The sequence below is a fragment of the Vitis vinifera genome, chromosome 1 (assembly GCF_030704535.1).
Source record: "Vitis vinifera cultivar Pinot Noir 40024 chromosome 1, ASM3070453v1".
Taxonomy (NCBI): domain Eukaryota; kingdom Viridiplantae; phylum Streptophyta; class Magnoliopsida; order Vitales; family Vitaceae; genus Vitis; species Vitis vinifera.
This window is the reverse complement of record NC_081805.1, coordinates 23,252,550-23,266,829: the sequence shown is the minus strand read 5'-3', so window position 1 is coordinate 23,266,829 and position 14,280 is coordinate 23,252,550. Positions and strand designations below refer to the sequence as shown.

General features: G+C 36.6%; 1 protein-coding gene and 1 pseudogene across 1 annotated transcript; both read right to left on the bottom strand.

Moving 5' to 3' along the window:
- Positions 1-893: 893 nt before the first annotated feature.
- Positions 894-3,134, bottom strand: LOC100256233 (pentatricopeptide repeat-containing protein At5g13770, chloroplastic). The gene has a single exon (XM_002269495.4). It carries the CDS (start codon positions 3,114-3,116, stop codon positions 1,305-1,307), a length of 1,812 nt encoding a protein of 603 aa, XP_002269531.1. The 5' UTR covers positions 3,117-3,134; the 3' UTR covers positions 894-1,304.
- A 715-nt stretch (positions 3,135-3,849) lies between these two features.
- The window catches only part of LOC100254591 (DEAD-box ATP-dependent RNA helicase 10-like), a 32,572-nt pseudogene continuing 22,141 nt past the window's right edge, over positions 3,850-14,280 (bottom strand).

Below are 14,280 nucleotides of genomic sequence, written 5' to 3'. Positions count from 1 at the left end.
TATTGATAATAAATTCAATCCATTCCTTCCTTGCTTGCGCACGCTGTTTTTACTTTTAAAAGTTTAGCTCATCCAAAGTCGAGAATAAACCCACAAGCCTTCTAGGCTAAGTCTAATCCAAAGCAAAAGAATTTATTAAGAATGTGAGTGATGACCGGGCACGACCAGCCGAAGGAGCAATGGTTTGCCTAGTATGCAAATGACTAAACCCGTCCCATCGGAGTCCTCAACGGTAAAACCCCACCATAGAACAGAAGTTTCAGATAGCATCCAGTGTCTCAACTTAGCAAACGAGGCCTCGATAAAACGCCTGAAGAGGTGAACTCTTTTCTCACTCTCTACACCATGATTTGGTCTATTGGATCATCCCGATTTAGAGCGCATGAACAAAAATAAATGGATATTGAGTATGTTTAGATGCATGGTACGAGTAAAAGGGTATGGGCCAGCCACCCGGGCCAAGAGACGTGGGCAAGGCCCCGTGAAACAGAATATGAACCCATCCCGCCACACTCATCAATTGCGGGCTTTCCTTGGGATGGGCCTTCCGACAGGGCTGAGCTGGTAGCAGCCTTATCTATGGAGATGGTGGGTCCATAAGCTTGGATTGAAAAATTAAAGATTAAGACTTTGTTGTGATCTTGGAAAGTGGGGACAAGGAAAAAGAAAAGGAATCCAAATCCTATCTTTTTCACCTATTTTTCCCTCTTACTTCTCATTATCTAAACAAATATATATAGTTTTGGGCTGGGACAAGGCAGGCCCGTGATGGGCACAAGCAGGATACAACCAGGGCTGGTAAAACAAAAGATTAAGCAAGCTACTGCTTACATCCTCTAGTTAAATTAGTCCTTTGCTCATTGCTTAATATTCATCAGAAAGATTCACAAGTGTTTGTCAAACCCCAACTGACACTTACATATCTTCAAAACGTTTTGAAAAGACCAACCCTTTCCAGTATGATCTTACAAAAAATGGAATACTATTGCAGCCTTTCCAATTACAGGAGGATACAGAAGAATAAGATTGTACTAATAAAGCAACTGGGGGTTGTGGCTTTGAATGAATCAAGAGCCATCATCACAATGGCCATGGCCTTACTCATGTGACAGTACAGCCACTGCCTGCCAGTATATATCCTGGTTTCAATGGTAAGAGACATATAATGAAGTAGACTCTAAGAGGGTAATTACAGAACCCAGAGCCAAACAAAGATCCAGCAGCAGGTGTCAAGTGTCATTCAACCTTGGCTCCCATCACTGAGCAACAAGTTTGGTGTCTCTTTGGGTGACCCTTTAGGCCTTCTACGTTGTGTCGAAGCTCTCTTGCAACCATCTTGCTTGCATTTGCAGCCCCGCGTCCCTCAAAGCATTCAAGGCTGATCTATACAGCCTCTCATCTAGCCCGGTTCCTTCTGTCTTCATATCCTGCAAAAGCTTAACCAACTCATCCACCCGACCACTCTTGGAGAAAATCCCAACCATGATCCCAGCAATAACCCTGTCGATGACACCTCCATTCATCCTAAATTCGTGGTAAAATCTCATGCAGGTTTCAAAATCTCCTGCCTTGCTGTAAGCGCTTATAACACTAGTGTAGCTCACTCTATCAGGAACCACCTTCTTTCGCTTCATCTCCTTCCATAGCTTCTCCACTTGCCTCAAATTCTTGACTCTCCCGTGCATGTCCATGAGCGAGTTGTAAACCCATACATTGGGCTCGCATCCTCTTTCTTTCATCTTCGCGACCAGCCTCATCGCCTCCCTCAGCCTACCGGTTTTTCCATACATAACCACCATGCTAGAATAGGCCACCACGCATTTATTGAACCCCTTCTTTTCCATTTCTGAAAACACCATTTCTGCTTTTGAGTAGAGCTCCATACGACAATAGACATTTATGATTGAAGCGTAGGTCACTTGTCCTGGTTCACAGCCCTGCAAGATCAGCTCATCATAGACTTTGGCTGCAGCCCTGAGCCCTCTCTTCTTGGCGAAGCCATTAACTATAGCACAAAATATGCAATCAGAAACCCGGATTTCCACATTCTTCATGGCCTTAACGATCTCAAGCGTCCTCTCCATAAGCCCTTCTTCAACATACATCAACACAAGTTTCAGAAACACCTCGGGATCCCTCAAAATTTTCTTCTCCTCTGCTTCTCTGAACAGCTCTTCTGCTACCTTCACTTCTCGAATACTTGCAAATGAACAAATCAAAGAAGAGTAAACCGCAGAATCCTCCAAGATCCCCTTCTTTGTCATATCTCTGAAGAACTCCAGAGCTTCAAAAGCTCGCCCCATTTTCCCTAGTGACTCACATAGAATTCTATAAATTTGAGTGGAAAAAGGCGACGAATCGATCTTCCTACTTTCAAATTCTTGAAACAATGTGACAACTTTCTCATAATCTCGAATTTTAATGTAAGCTTCCATTATCCTATAATAAGACTCCGAATTCGGAACAACTCCAGCAGACTTCATTCGATCATACACTGCAATTGTGCTACTGAACATATGGAGCTTGTTATACCCCCCCATTGCTGAATTGAAGACCAAGAGAGCGACATCATCATTATAACTAAAAACTTCGAGAAGACTTTCTGTAATTCTGAATTTTCTAGCCCTAATGCAACTACTAATTAATCTACAACAAATATCACCATCAAGCTGTGCATCAAAACTCTTAAAATCTTCAAAGACTAACAAACTCAAACCCCATTTCTTGGACCTGATCAAGTACCTGATTATACGCTCTAAGGTTTCCTTGTCAGGCCTAAATTCAGGCCTTTCTTTCACTTTCTGGTAGTAGTCAAACGCCAGCTCTTCACTTCTAGGATCTCTGAACAACCCACATAAGAAATCATTCAAATTCTCATCTTTAGGTGTCAAATCCGGGAGCTCGACGTCTAATTCAATGACAGGAAGATGATGATCATGAGTAGATTCCTCAGCCACAATGGGGGAGGAGTATGAGGAGTTGTTGACGAAGAGATAGCGAGAATTTGAGCAAGGAAGAGAGAAAATAGGGAGGAGTTTACATGTTGAAGTGAAGGTGAGTTTGAGTTTGTGGGGTTGTCTACAATTGCTGGTCGAGATGGAAGTGGAAACGGCCATGGAAGAAGATAAGGTTGGAAGCAGTGGAAGTAGATGCTTCAGCTACATATATACCTTATCCTCTAAGATTTTCCAATGAATGTGGATCCTGTCGGCCACTAGAGAGATGACACGTGGTAAAATTTTTGACATAGAATTTATCAGTTGTAGTGAATGCCACGTGAGATGGGAAGACTCTCGTCTTGGATTTAGAATATTGGATCTTGGTCAACAGTGTGTTTGGACAAGTTGAAAACAAAGTAAATAAAAATCATTGTGCTGTTTAAATTATTTTTAAAGTTATTCTTTGAAAATAATTTTTAAAACTAAAATAAAATAAAAAATAATTTTTAAAGAATAAATAAAAGTTGTTTTCATCAATTTTAAAAAAATTAAAGAAAAACATGAACCTATTTAGTCATGTTTTATAAAACTTGTTTTTAAAATAAAAAATATATGATAACTGAGAAGGTGCTTGGTAAACAGTTTCATAGTCTTGAAAACAAAAAGTAGTTTTCTAAATTAAAAGACATGTTTGATAAACATTTGACCAAACTGTTGTGGTAGGATTCATTCTAAAAAACAAACTATTTTAAGAATAAATTAAAGATATTTTCAAAAATAACCAGAAGAGCTAACAGAGTTTTGATACACACTGCAGGATCCTGAAAATGGTCTCACATTCAATCTGCCACTACATTTCTGAACATGAAAGAAATTATTTAACCACAGCCCCTGCGATCAACTTCTTCACTCAATCCCTGAACCTGCTTAACTACAGTGTCATTCCATTATGGTCTTGAAATAATTAATGTCTCAATAAACAGGGCAAAGAATTTTTTCTGGTTTGTTCTTTTTTTTTCCTTTGGTCAACTACAAGAAATAATTAAAATCACTATACCACAGCTTGGCTGAAATTTAGTACACCAGGAAAACATACTCATAGTTAATATGAACACAACAAAATTGGAGGATAGTACAACAATCAGCGTTTCTTCAACTTCTTGGATGACTTCCCATTCTTTGAAGCTAAATATCTGTCAATTTCTTCCTCTCCTTCATCTCCTCCCCTTCTCTTCTTCTTGCCTCCTGTCTCTTTTATTTTCTACAAAGTCCAATCAATTGAGTTGAATTAACAGACGAAATGAAAACATAAAAAAAGCTTATTTTGTAGTTCAGGGCAATAACAATAATCGATAATAACAATTGTACCACCACAAACAAACAATGATATTGTTCTTCCTCGGGAGAATATTCACTATAGGTTTGTAAAAGGTTAACCACCGATCGGATAGAAGAACTAAAATAAAAATATATGCATCGATGGCTTTCTTATGGCCTATCACAACATAAGTCACAGGTAACACTCTTAACTGCCAAAACTCCTACACAGGGTTGTGAATCTAGCAGGAATCAAGAGTTGTACACTTTCCTTCGTTCCAATCCTTTTAGAGGAGAAATCCTTTGTGCATGTTTGATGCAAATACATATTAATCTTACTTGTGTTCTTAATTTTTGGCATATTAGGTTAAGGTTTAATGATGCCTGAGTACCAACAACAAATGAACCAACATGTTGCCAGCTGTCCATTTTGGCATGCAAGACTAAAAACATATAAATGTCTTCCCAAAGATCAAATTATTAGTTATTTCATTACCCTTTCATTACCCCACAACCATGGTCTCTCTATCTTCTTCAGCACTAAGACATCATGGCATCTTCATACAGATGCCCCGCACTCAGATAAAAGTTGGAGCTCCTCGATGCTTACCCATGGCATATGCTAAGAGATTCTTCTGCTAATTTGAGGATGGAAGAAACTCATAACCCCTATCATGATACATCTGATGAAAAAGCTCTCTAGTAGTAAAGTGAATGAATGAGAATTCACTCTCAACACACTACAACGGGATGTCACTCCCCATCATGCCGAGTTAGGAGCATCACTTCCCCACCTTCACTTGACACCATCTCACCCAATCAAAAGGGTATCAATGATCACCTCTACTCTCCAAGAAGTCCCTACAACATCCACCCCAGGAGGATCATGCCACCTACTCACCGCATAAATTATACTTTTGATGCTGAACTCTTCACACCTCTTCAAGAGGGTGGTAGCCTGAAGATGTCTCCGTTGAGCCAAGAATACACCTAATCTCCTACACTTTCCTTGAAGATTCATGGTTATGCAACACCCAAATGGTTAGCATCTCCTTGAATCAGGACTATAGCTAGGGAAGCCTAAAATATAGGTTGATTCGAGAATTGTGGTTTGATGGCTATAGTTAGAAGCAGCCAAGCAAGGAAACCAGACACTGGAAATCTAACATAGCTGAATTGAGAGGTGGCTAGGGCCAGTGCTCTGCAGGGAAACACCATGTTTTTTTTTTTTTTTTTTGGTAAAAAGGCCACTGGCTGCAAAGAAAGGAGACCTTATAAATCAGCCCATAGGTTACAATGAAAGAAGTGGAAAGTTCTGGTTTCTTTAAGAATATTCTTCCAAGGCATTTCCACTTGAGAGACCCTCTGCTTGCCCAATTTCCCTGGACATTTTAGGCTCCTCACTCTTCCTCATAGAAAGAATCTTTTAGAAACATGGTACAACTTATATAATGAAGTGAATTCAAGGGGTAAAAAGTTTCTGAAACTGAGAAAACCCCACTAAACCAAACCCATTTGCATCATTAAAACGTTGAAGATAAAGGGCAGGGAGATATCTAGTATTCAGGTTGCATCAGATTTGCAAGTGATAAATCCCTCATTTTTCAACATCTTAGACCTCCACCTAGCTGCACCACTCAATGTCACTTCAATTCCAGAATTGGTTGTAGCGAGTTCTGAATCATCTTGAATTTTGGGTTATCTCTCAAAACACTTTAAAAATAAGACTCTTAAGAGAATCTCTCTTGTCAATCTTCCCGCCTGCTCCATATACTCAGTCTTTGTACCAAAGTTGGTACCTAGAAATGAGAGGAAAATTTCATGGGATTTTGTGTGGAGAAAGATTTGGTTTCAAGCTGGATGGTGGCACCATTAGGACCCCACTTAAGAAATAATTGAGTATAAAGAAAAACCTCTAGGTTTGGAGGAAATGAAACAATTGCAAGCAAAAGATGGGATCCTGTTGAGGAACCTTCAAGTTGCAGGCCACAGAATTGTTTAGCAGAGGAACAAGTTTCAAGGAAGGAAAAGCAAGAATGTGCTTATTTGTCTCACTTTTTAGCAACACCAGATCAAGTTAAGGTACAGTTCCCAATCTTCAAGTTGATTCCTTAGAGAACCCTTTAGCTGAATATGTCTGGTTCATAGGACAGAGGAATTGATGTAGGGCAGCCCCTTCAAATTAGGAATGAAGCTGCTTTACTTCAAAGAAGAGGGTATAAGTAGGTTTGGGGTCATATACAAAATATAATGAATAGGGACGTCTTATATAAATTAGGAGGGCATCAAGTTAATGATTAGATGGAGTGCAGATTAAAAATGAAGATTAGGAACAAGATAAAAGATAATCAAAGGAATATGAAGGATGGAAGAAAAAAAGAAAGAGATATTATTTTCACACATAATCAAGAGAATTGTACAATCTCACCAGAAGAAAGTACACAGAATCTGATAAAAAGGAAAAACCAAAGTGCTACAATATCCTTTTTCAAACTTCTACAATTAATTGCCTATCGAAAGGTAAATATTCTGCTTCACTTACTTTTACAAGAAGTCATAGACCTAAAAACAGCCATACAGGGGAGGTCACTTGAAAGCAAGTAAATAAGAGCTACATGACTAAGGAGACTAGTTAATGAGAAAATAACCTTTAGGAGGAACCTATAAAGTAGGTGACGTTTTACCCAAATTTAGTTTCATCCATTAAACCCATATCATCATCAAATAGCATACAACTGTAGGACCTCTCCCTGTATTTTCCCAGCTGATAAATGCAATACCAAAATTTTCAGGAGGACAATCCATGAAATCCCAAGCACTGACTTGTTGCACAAACTAAACAACATTAATGTGTTAAGCAACCAACTTTTGTAAAAGCTTAAGTTGTTAGGCATGGGCCCACACTGTATAACAAGCTAACACCCTCCCTCACAATTTGTGGCACAAACTAACATTGAAGTGTGTTAAGGCACCAACTTTCTTAAAAACTTAAGTTGCTACAATATGAATCCCCAATGTATACTCATGCGTGGCCGCCATACATGTATCCATGTGTCATAGGTAGATGAGGGAATAAACAGTAGAAGAGACTCTAACTTGAGACACTTAAACAGAACTCCGATACTATGTTAAGCCACCAACTTTCCTACAAGTTTAAGCTATTAAGATGTAGGCCTACAATCCATTCCAGACTAGCAAAATGAATATAGTATCAGAGCGACCCACAAGTTTTAGGAAAAATTTCTTTCAATTCTTCCTATATTTCATGAGACTACGAGAGATTATTTTTGGGTGGAGGAAAGATGAGATGGCTTAAAGAACAGGTCTAGTAAGATATTTTGGCCATTGAATCAGTATTTTAATAACTTGAAAATACTAAATACAAACTTCAATGGAAACCATGTCCAACATACAACTCAATAGGCAATTGATAAAAGCACTGCAAATGACTGATTTTAAGTGGTAGTACCAGTAAATAATAGGATACACAAGTCAACCCATATTTGGGTTTCATATAATCTCACTCTTTCAATTCTAATTTGCCTTCATAGTGATTAATAGAACTTGTAATAACACCATTTTCTACTTTTAATGTTGTATCTGAAACAAATAATTTCACAATCAACCAAAAAAGCCTCACCCCAACCAGATGATCATGGCTTTAGAGGTAGATATATTTTTGTGAATACTTTTTTTCTATCATTATATTCCTCTATAATGTTACCATTCAGAAGCAAGAATGGACTAACTATTACCACATGTTCACGCCATTATAGAGGTTTCATAAAAACCATTATTAGTGCATGGATCTGGCAGCCTTATAAAGCGTACATCACAATTAATTTACTTGAAATGCCAGAGAGGTCATTAAGCACAGCTTTTCCAGAAACCACTGCAGCACTTGCCAAGTGCCGCCTCAAGCACTCTTTAAGTTAATCATTCATGAATGGAAAAAGGTCAAGAGGCTAATCTAAGATAATAGAAAAACAAGAAGTTAGAAAAAAGAACTACCATCTGGGATATTCTTTTTGCCTCTGTGACACGCTCCAAGAGTAGCAGAACTTCCTCTTCTTGAGCAGGAAACTCAGGTAACTTTTTCCCTGGAACATGCATAAAATGTTAGTCTTTGGGACATTACCCACCAGAATGCATACCAAATGTAGAAAGGTGCCTACCAATAAGCTTCTCTATCTGTATGTACCACTCCAACTCGTACTGGTTCACTAGTGAGATTGCGACCCCAGATCTTCCTGCATGAGCAGTTCTTCCCACTCGATGTATGTAATCCTGCACACCATTTACTAATTAGCAAATTAACAAATGGTAGTATAATAGATATAACATTAGTATTCCCATTATCAACGGAACCCTATATTTCTGGGATGTCTATGGGAGGCATGATTTCCCATCCTATGATGACCAATTAGGAGTTCAGGAATTAAAAGTACAAAACATTGAAGAAAGTGGAATGGAGGTGACAACGAAAAACTTCAAGAAACATGGTTGGACATTTCAAAATAATAAAGCAAAGCAAAGTATGTTTTCATGTGCACACGAAAGACAGGTTCAGCAATTCTGGATAGAATTTAGATAGAAGTCAGTAAACATCATCAAGGACTTACATGTAACATTTACAATACCTCTGCATATTCAAGAATCACTTAAGAATGGCCTTTGGTTTACAGATGTTTATGTCAAACTAGAAACAAGTTCATGAACCACATTCTTATTCAGTGTAGCAAAGCTTGTCTGCATTGGGATCTTTTACTCTCTTCAGAGTTCTTTGGGTGTTCTGTGCTTGGTCAAAGTGCTTCTGCTGGGTAGGCATGGTTAAAGGGTGAAAAAGCAATGAAGGCAGGAATGGAGGTTTGCCCATCTTTTCTTATTTTGGGTGCATTTGGGAGACCACGATAGATAGTCTTGAGGGAAGAGGGGACCGAGGGGCATTCTGATCAGTTGCAGAAAGAGTTGTTTCTCAGAACCATTCATCATTGGTCCAGGGTTTAAAGGCCTTTTTTCTTTTTATTGTGTTTTTTTCTTTCTCAGCCTTTGGCACTCACTATGCAAAAGTAGTGTTTTGAAAGGCAGTATTGAGGCATGACTCTATGGGGCATGGCATCCTGAAAATGCCCAAAGGCATTGGTAAAAAGGCGGAGAACCCAAAAGGTGAACACCTTTGGGCCTAAGGCGCTTATCAGGCACCCGTATGAATGTCGTTGACGCCACACTCACTGAAGCGTGAGCCTTTTGATTGCTGAGGAGGCCAATAAAAAAGAATTGAAGAAAAACCACCATTTAACCCCAAAAACTCGTGGAAGAGTGAACAAAGAAAGATTTTGAGAGAGAAACCTAACCCTAGCTCTCTGTACCTTCGATGGCTTGAAGTTCAGCCTCATCTCCAACAACAACCTCACTACGACAGAAGTGTTGCTCAATTCTCAATCTGACAACATCATCTCGATGGTGTTGTTCTCACTCCGAATCCTTTTCTTCATCTCAACAGGTAGGCTTCATCTTCTTCATCTCCTCTTCTTTCCCAGACTCTCACTTTCTCTTCTCGCTTCATGAACCCCATGACTACACTTCTTTTCTTGTTTTATATTTTTTTTTTTTCACTTCTGTCTTAGTTTTTTTGACAATGAGCAATGAGCACCAATATTCTTTCACCAATTTTTTTCTTGCCTCACCTCACCTCACCACAATCCATGCCCACAATTTGCATTTTTTGTTTTTATTTTCTATTTTATATTTTTATTTCTATTTTTTAATTGTTCAATTTATATTTTTTTTCTTAAAAAAGTACACCAAGGCTTTATTGGAAAAAAATTGTTTTCTTTAATTTCTGAAAATATTTTATTTGTATTATTATCTTTTTTGCTTTTTAAATCACAAATTGTAAAAATTATGTAATTCGATTTTAATTGTTAATTATATCTATAGGATTTCAAGTCAATTATGTATTACTTTTTTTTTAAGTCAATTATATATAGAAATTTTATTATTATTATTATTATTATTATTATTATGAGCTCGTCGAATTCGAAAGCTTCATAAAAAGATTTTATTTGGAAATATGCTATTGAAGTTTTTGGGGAAAAGTATATAAGATGTAAGTTTTGCAATTGAAGATAAGGAGTTAGAGATTAAATGAGAGGATTTCATAGTGGAAACTTTCTCCTTATTGATACATTGGATGATGATCATGGTCACGACATTGGAGAGGAGGATTTAAGTTGAAACATTTTAGTCATATGTGTTTGACAGTAATGTTAAATAGTTCATTATCTTCAAGCCAACAAAGATCAAGTGGGAAAAGGAAAGCTTCATTATCTGCAATTCATTCTCATCTGAATCAATCTCTTCTACCAATATCAAATCAACATTTTGTTTCCTTTGTAGACTTCGCTCTCTCAATCTAGTATTGTACCTCACATACACTAGAGCATTTAAACTTTTATGTTCAAACGTATTTCTCTTGGTGGTATGAATCTATAAATAATAAAAGAAACAAATTTATATGTTAAGATTAAATTAAAGTTTTTTAACATTAGAATAAGAATATATGTACTAAAAAATAGAAGTATTACCAATTCAAAAATGTTATAATTTCTCTCACATCCTGAATCACTACAAGTGAGGCTAAGGACTCAAACAACAAGCTTTTGCAACTTTAGTATTAAACCCCCAAAATGCATCCACCAATTTGTAAGACTTCTTAATTATTTAGAATCAATTGCAACACGGTTTCCAAATTCACCTTTACCTTGGTCATATGAGTCCAATTGAATGTCAACCTTTAAACATTCATGGTAATCCAACATCCTATTCATGCATTTAAATAATATCTTCCTCACCCCATCCACATTAAAGAACTTATCTTCATAGCGTAGTTAAGGATTATGATAATAACTTGTTGCATGTAAAGGTCAATGAAGTTACGGAGTCCATCTTGCATCTATTTTTCTCCAAATTGGGTCATATTTTCACTTAATACCCCCATAATTAAATGCAATCTTCTCCTTGACTAAGTCCATCAACACATAAATAATAACCCATGACTAGCCTTTCCTCTAAATCAACCTCTTCAAGGCTCTAACTAATAGAATAGTAGTCTTTATACAAAAAGCAATGTGAGGCCAAAAATTTGGATCAAACAACACTATACTTCAACCTTTTACACCTTCTACGTTCTTGGCCCATGTACTTGAACACCATTTTTCAGAAGTGTTACAGATCTTGTTTTTACTTATAAAGATTTTGGAGAGTAAGAAATGTGGTAGCAAACCATGTAATTTTTGGATGAATGAGTTCATGAATTTTCATAAATGTTATCATCAAGTTAAGAACCTAAGCAAGTCTATATATGAACTTCACCACTTGCCTAACTCATAAAAGTGTATTAGCATGAACATTTAGCTTTCCAACATCCTCTAACATCATATCAATGTAATGAGCAGCACAAGGAGTCCACCACAATCTTGTCCTCTTTTCTATAAGCCTCATTCCAGCATTCACAAAATTAAAGATATTATCAGTAATAACTTACATAGCATGCTCCTCTCTAATTTCTTCAACAACTTCATCAAGATATTTGAACATCAATTCTCCATTTTTTTTATTGTATTAAATGTATCAATTGATTAAATAAACCATGTGTCAACAAAACTATTCACCAAAAATTTATAAGATGCCCATTCTTTTCATCTGTTCAACCATCTGACAAAATTAAGCGTCCATATTGCTTCTAAGTTTTTTTATGCTCTTTCATCATGATATTTATGTCATTCACCTTATCTTTAAGAATCCATGTCTTCAATTCATACATAGATGAAGACTTAAACCCAAGCCTAAAATTTGCAATAGCATCAATCATTGGAACCCCCAATAAGGATCACTTACTATATTGAATAGGGGACCATTTAAGTACATAAAATGATCAATTTTTCTACATACTTCATTTATTCTTGCTTCCACTTGGAATTCAAAGTACTTCATCTAGGTAGTGAAATGTGAATTTATCCATGGGTTCCCCACCCCCACTCTCACTCCCAATGTCCTCATTGTTTAGAAGAGGAACTCCCATTCATTGGAGTTAGACCCATACCAATTTCTTGGAGCAATGCATTTCTTTTTTATTTTTGTTCCCTATAATTGAGCAATGTCTCTTTGCATTCTAATCTAACATCTTCACTGACCTTGTTACATGGTTTCATCTGATGATGAGTTCCAGCTAAGTGATCCTTCAGTCTATTCACCCCTCCAGTACATCCTTAATTGCAAAACTTACATCTTATATACTTCTCTCCAAAAATTCAATAGCATGTTTTCATACAAAATCTTTTCGTGAATCTTCTAAATTGGAGGAATTCATAGTAAAAAAAAATAATAATGAACAATTTTCTATATGTAATTGACTTATGAAAAATAATGACATAACTGACTTGAAATCCTATTGATATAATTAACAATTAAAATCACATTAATTAATTTTATATAATTTTACAATTTTTCATTTAAAAAAGCAAAAAAAACAATACAAATAAAATGTTCTCAAAATTGAAGAAAATAGATTTTTTTTTCAATCAAGTTTTAGTGTATTTTTTTAAGAAAAAAAAAATAAAACGAACAATTAAAAAATAGAAATAGAAAATAGAAAATGAAAAAAAAAATGCAAACTGTGGATGTGGACCATGGTGAGGTGAGGTGAGAAAATTAGGTGAAAGAATAGTGGTGCTCATTGCTCACTGTTGAAAAAACAAAGAGAAGTCATGAGAAAAATAAAAAAATATATATATAAAACAAGAAAAGAAGTAGAGTTGTGGGGTCAATGAGGTGAGAGAGAAGTGAGGGACTAAGAGAGAAGAGGAGATGAAGAAGACAAATAAGTGAGGAGAGAAAGTGTGACACTAAGAAAGAAGAGGAGATGAAGAAGACGAATCCTACCCATCAAGATGAAGAAGAGGCTTCGTAGTGAGAATAATACCATCAAGATGATGTTGTCAAAGTGAGCACAAAGCAGCACTTCCATCTTAGTGAGGCTATTATCGTAGAAGAGGTCGATCTTCAAGCCGTCAACGATAGAGAGTGCTAGGGTTAGATTTCTCTCTCAAAATCTCTCTATTCACTCTTTAGTGAGTTTTTAGGGAACAATGGTTTTTCTACAAATTTTTTTTTTATTAGCCACCTCAGCAAACAAAAGGCTCACACTTCAATGAGTGGGGCGTCAAAGGCATATGCAAGGTGCACCTCATAAGCACCTCAAGCAAAAAGGCAAATGTCTTTTGTGTTCTCCGCCTTTTTCCCAACACCTTTGGGCTTTTTCAAGACACCTCACACTAGAGCACGCCTCAATACCATCTTTCAAAACATTGGTCATTATAAAGATAGAATTCTTTATAGGGATAGGATTCATTAACCAACAAGGAATTAGGTTCATGATCTCTATATATATTTTAAGTCTTTAAGAGAAAACTCATAAAATGACTTGATGAGATGAGATGGAGATTTGAGGAAGAGAAAGGAAACACTAAGTAGAGCATAAAAAATATAGGTTCTTTTCATGGCTCAGATTGAGCAAGATATATGGATTTATTTAAGGTTCGTGGGGTTGGTTTCAGTTAATCAATAAAGCTGTGAACACTTTCCTAGAATGTGAGGAACCAATGACAAAGAGAAAAGAAGAGTATTTAAGTCCCTGATCGATCGCAATGAGTGGACGTGGTTTGCTTAAAGGAAGAGCTTTTTAGAATGTCCAATCTTTCAAGTTGGGTTAGCGTGTACTTAAGTGAAGGGTCATTGTCCTTGTTTGATGTTTTGGCTCTGGTTTGTTGTTTCTTCTTCCTTTTCTTTTGCTTGTATTCGGCTGCTACTTGTATACTTCATGTATACTTTGTGCACCTTTTCCAAATGCTTTTAATATATTTGTTTTGTTTACCTATCAAAAAAAAAATACTAGGAGCAAGCCTTAGGAGTATTGTATCAGTATTCTCTGTCTTTCATCATTTTTCAAGTAATTTGTAGTAGA